At 30.2% G+C, this 1,912-nt stretch overlaps 1 protein-coding gene across 2 annotated transcripts in view; it reads right to left on the bottom strand.

Annotated features, from left to right (window-relative positions):
- Positions 1–244: 244 nt before the first annotated feature.
- Positions 245–1,912, bottom strand: part of LOC111086531 — a 58,100-nt gene continuing 56,432 nt past the window's right edge. For both annotated transcript variants that reach the window (XM_022389719.1, XM_022389718.1), the window contains one exon: positions 245–524. In XM_022389719.1, coding sequence (XP_022245427.1) covers positions 373–524 — 152 coding nt within the window. In that variant the 3' untranslated portion in view covers positions 245–372. The remainder of the gene's footprint in view (positions 525–1,912) is intronic.

The raw sequence follows: 1,912 nt of genomic DNA, 5'->3' as shown, positions 1-1,912 counted from the left end.
CATTGCTCATAAATAAAAATAGTGAGTCAAGAAATTTATCAACTAACTTTATAAATAAAGATAGTTCATCAAAAGCTTGGATAATATTTTATAAAATAATGTGAAATTCATTCATGTTAAATGGAATGAGAAAAATACAAAAGCTTTAGACAGCAATATTGCTGAGAATTATGTTAATTTAAGTACACTAATGATTTAATTATAATTAGTATACATACATTTTTTTATTCTTATTTAAGTAAACTTAAGTACTAAAACACTGAAAATGTACCAATTGCATATACTTTGCATATCTTAGGTACAAAAATAACAAATCTCTGATATTGTATGAATGTTTACTTATGACTTGACTACAGTTTCTCAGTACATGTGCTAAGCAGCTTTTTCAATAAAATATGGATGAAGAGGTTTGACTTTTTGCCTACGTGACAAGCCAACCCTTAATGGTCTGCTACGAACTTCTTCTGGCTCTGACTGATTGGCGAGTGAGTGGGAAACAAGTGAACTGGAAGTCCAGTTGAATGCTATAATAGAAACAAAATATAATTTGAATTTTAAGTGTTATAAAACACAAATGTAAAAAAAAATGAAATACTGATAAATGCCAAATAAATATTGGAGGTGCAAGCCAGAAAAGTTATTATGGAAAATCAACAAAAGGTGTTTTTTTTTAAAAAAAAATTCATTTTTCATTGATTTTTTTTTGTGCAAATAGTTTTTAAAATTTTATATAAGACCTTAATCTTGATTTTTAGTTATCGTAGTTGAAATTGACTAAGTTGTTAAGCTGCAAGATACAGAAAATAAATGACTTAAGACTGTAGTTATTGTGGATGCGAGTTACTTAAATGTTTTTTGCGACCTTCAAGTATAATTTAAATAAAAAGAAGGGCAAAAATAGGGTTGTGTGTTTTTAAAAACTAGGAAAATAGGTTGACAAAAGTATTGATGTACAAATTAGACTTCCATATTTCATCATTTGACTTTTATAAGAACAAATGGTCTGATTAAAGTTACTTCATTGTTGGTTGAAGTTGTTCATCAAACTAAGATTTTGAAAATTTGGTCTTTCTGTGAGACATTGCTATTCATTTACTCATAAGATGCATTTTGAATAAATATATGTTACTTTACTGCTTGCCTAATGTTTCAAATCAAGCAGTAAAGAATTACAACTTCAAACCTTTACATGCTACTATTTCAATACTAATGATATGTATGTAGTAGCATTTCATACTACAGGTTAGTACAGGGAATATTTGAATGGTAAGAACCAATTGGACCGTGGAATTGGGATGATGAAATGTAATTAATAAAGATTGCTACCCACATTCAATAACTTTAGTTTAGGGTTCTTAGATTATAACTTGTGTTACGTATCTGCTTGTTTGATAATTTCACATAAAATTCTTTCCAAGGAACTTCAGCGATACAAGTCCTTTCTTGATTAAAACTAGTTTACTCTTTCTCGATACAACTTTGTAATACACAGTAATTTCACTATCAATAAATTTCTCGTCTCTTTAAATTAACTACTTTTATAATACACACTATACATCACAGCGATTCACAAGCTCGATAACTTCGCTCTATGGGACGACTGCAAAACACACAATTTACAGCTCAACGTCACTACCATTCAGTAGACTCAATTATCTATCTCTATCTACATCTATCGCTGGCTTCTCTGCCAGACTTATATACTAAAGAAGAGGGCATCTCGAACGCACTAGGAAATTCATGATCATTCAAGAAACTCCAGCGTGCATGCTCCCAGCATTGCGTGACTTCCGCTGTCGTAACACTTCCCCTTCCTTAGTATTGTTCATCCCGAACAATAGCCACTTTCATTAAACCAAAAGATAATCAACAATAACTTAATTAAAATGTACAGAACTTACAACACAAAATT

This window comes from Limulus polyphemus, unplaced genomic scaffold (assembly GCF_000517525.1).
Source record: "Limulus polyphemus unplaced genomic scaffold, Limulus_polyphemus-2.1.2 Scaffold1169, whole genome shotgun sequence".
Taxonomy (NCBI): domain Eukaryota; kingdom Metazoa; phylum Arthropoda; class Merostomata; order Xiphosura; family Limulidae; genus Limulus; species Limulus polyphemus.
Note: the sequence above shows the minus strand (reverse complement) of the source record. Positions and strands in the feature narration are given on the sequence as shown.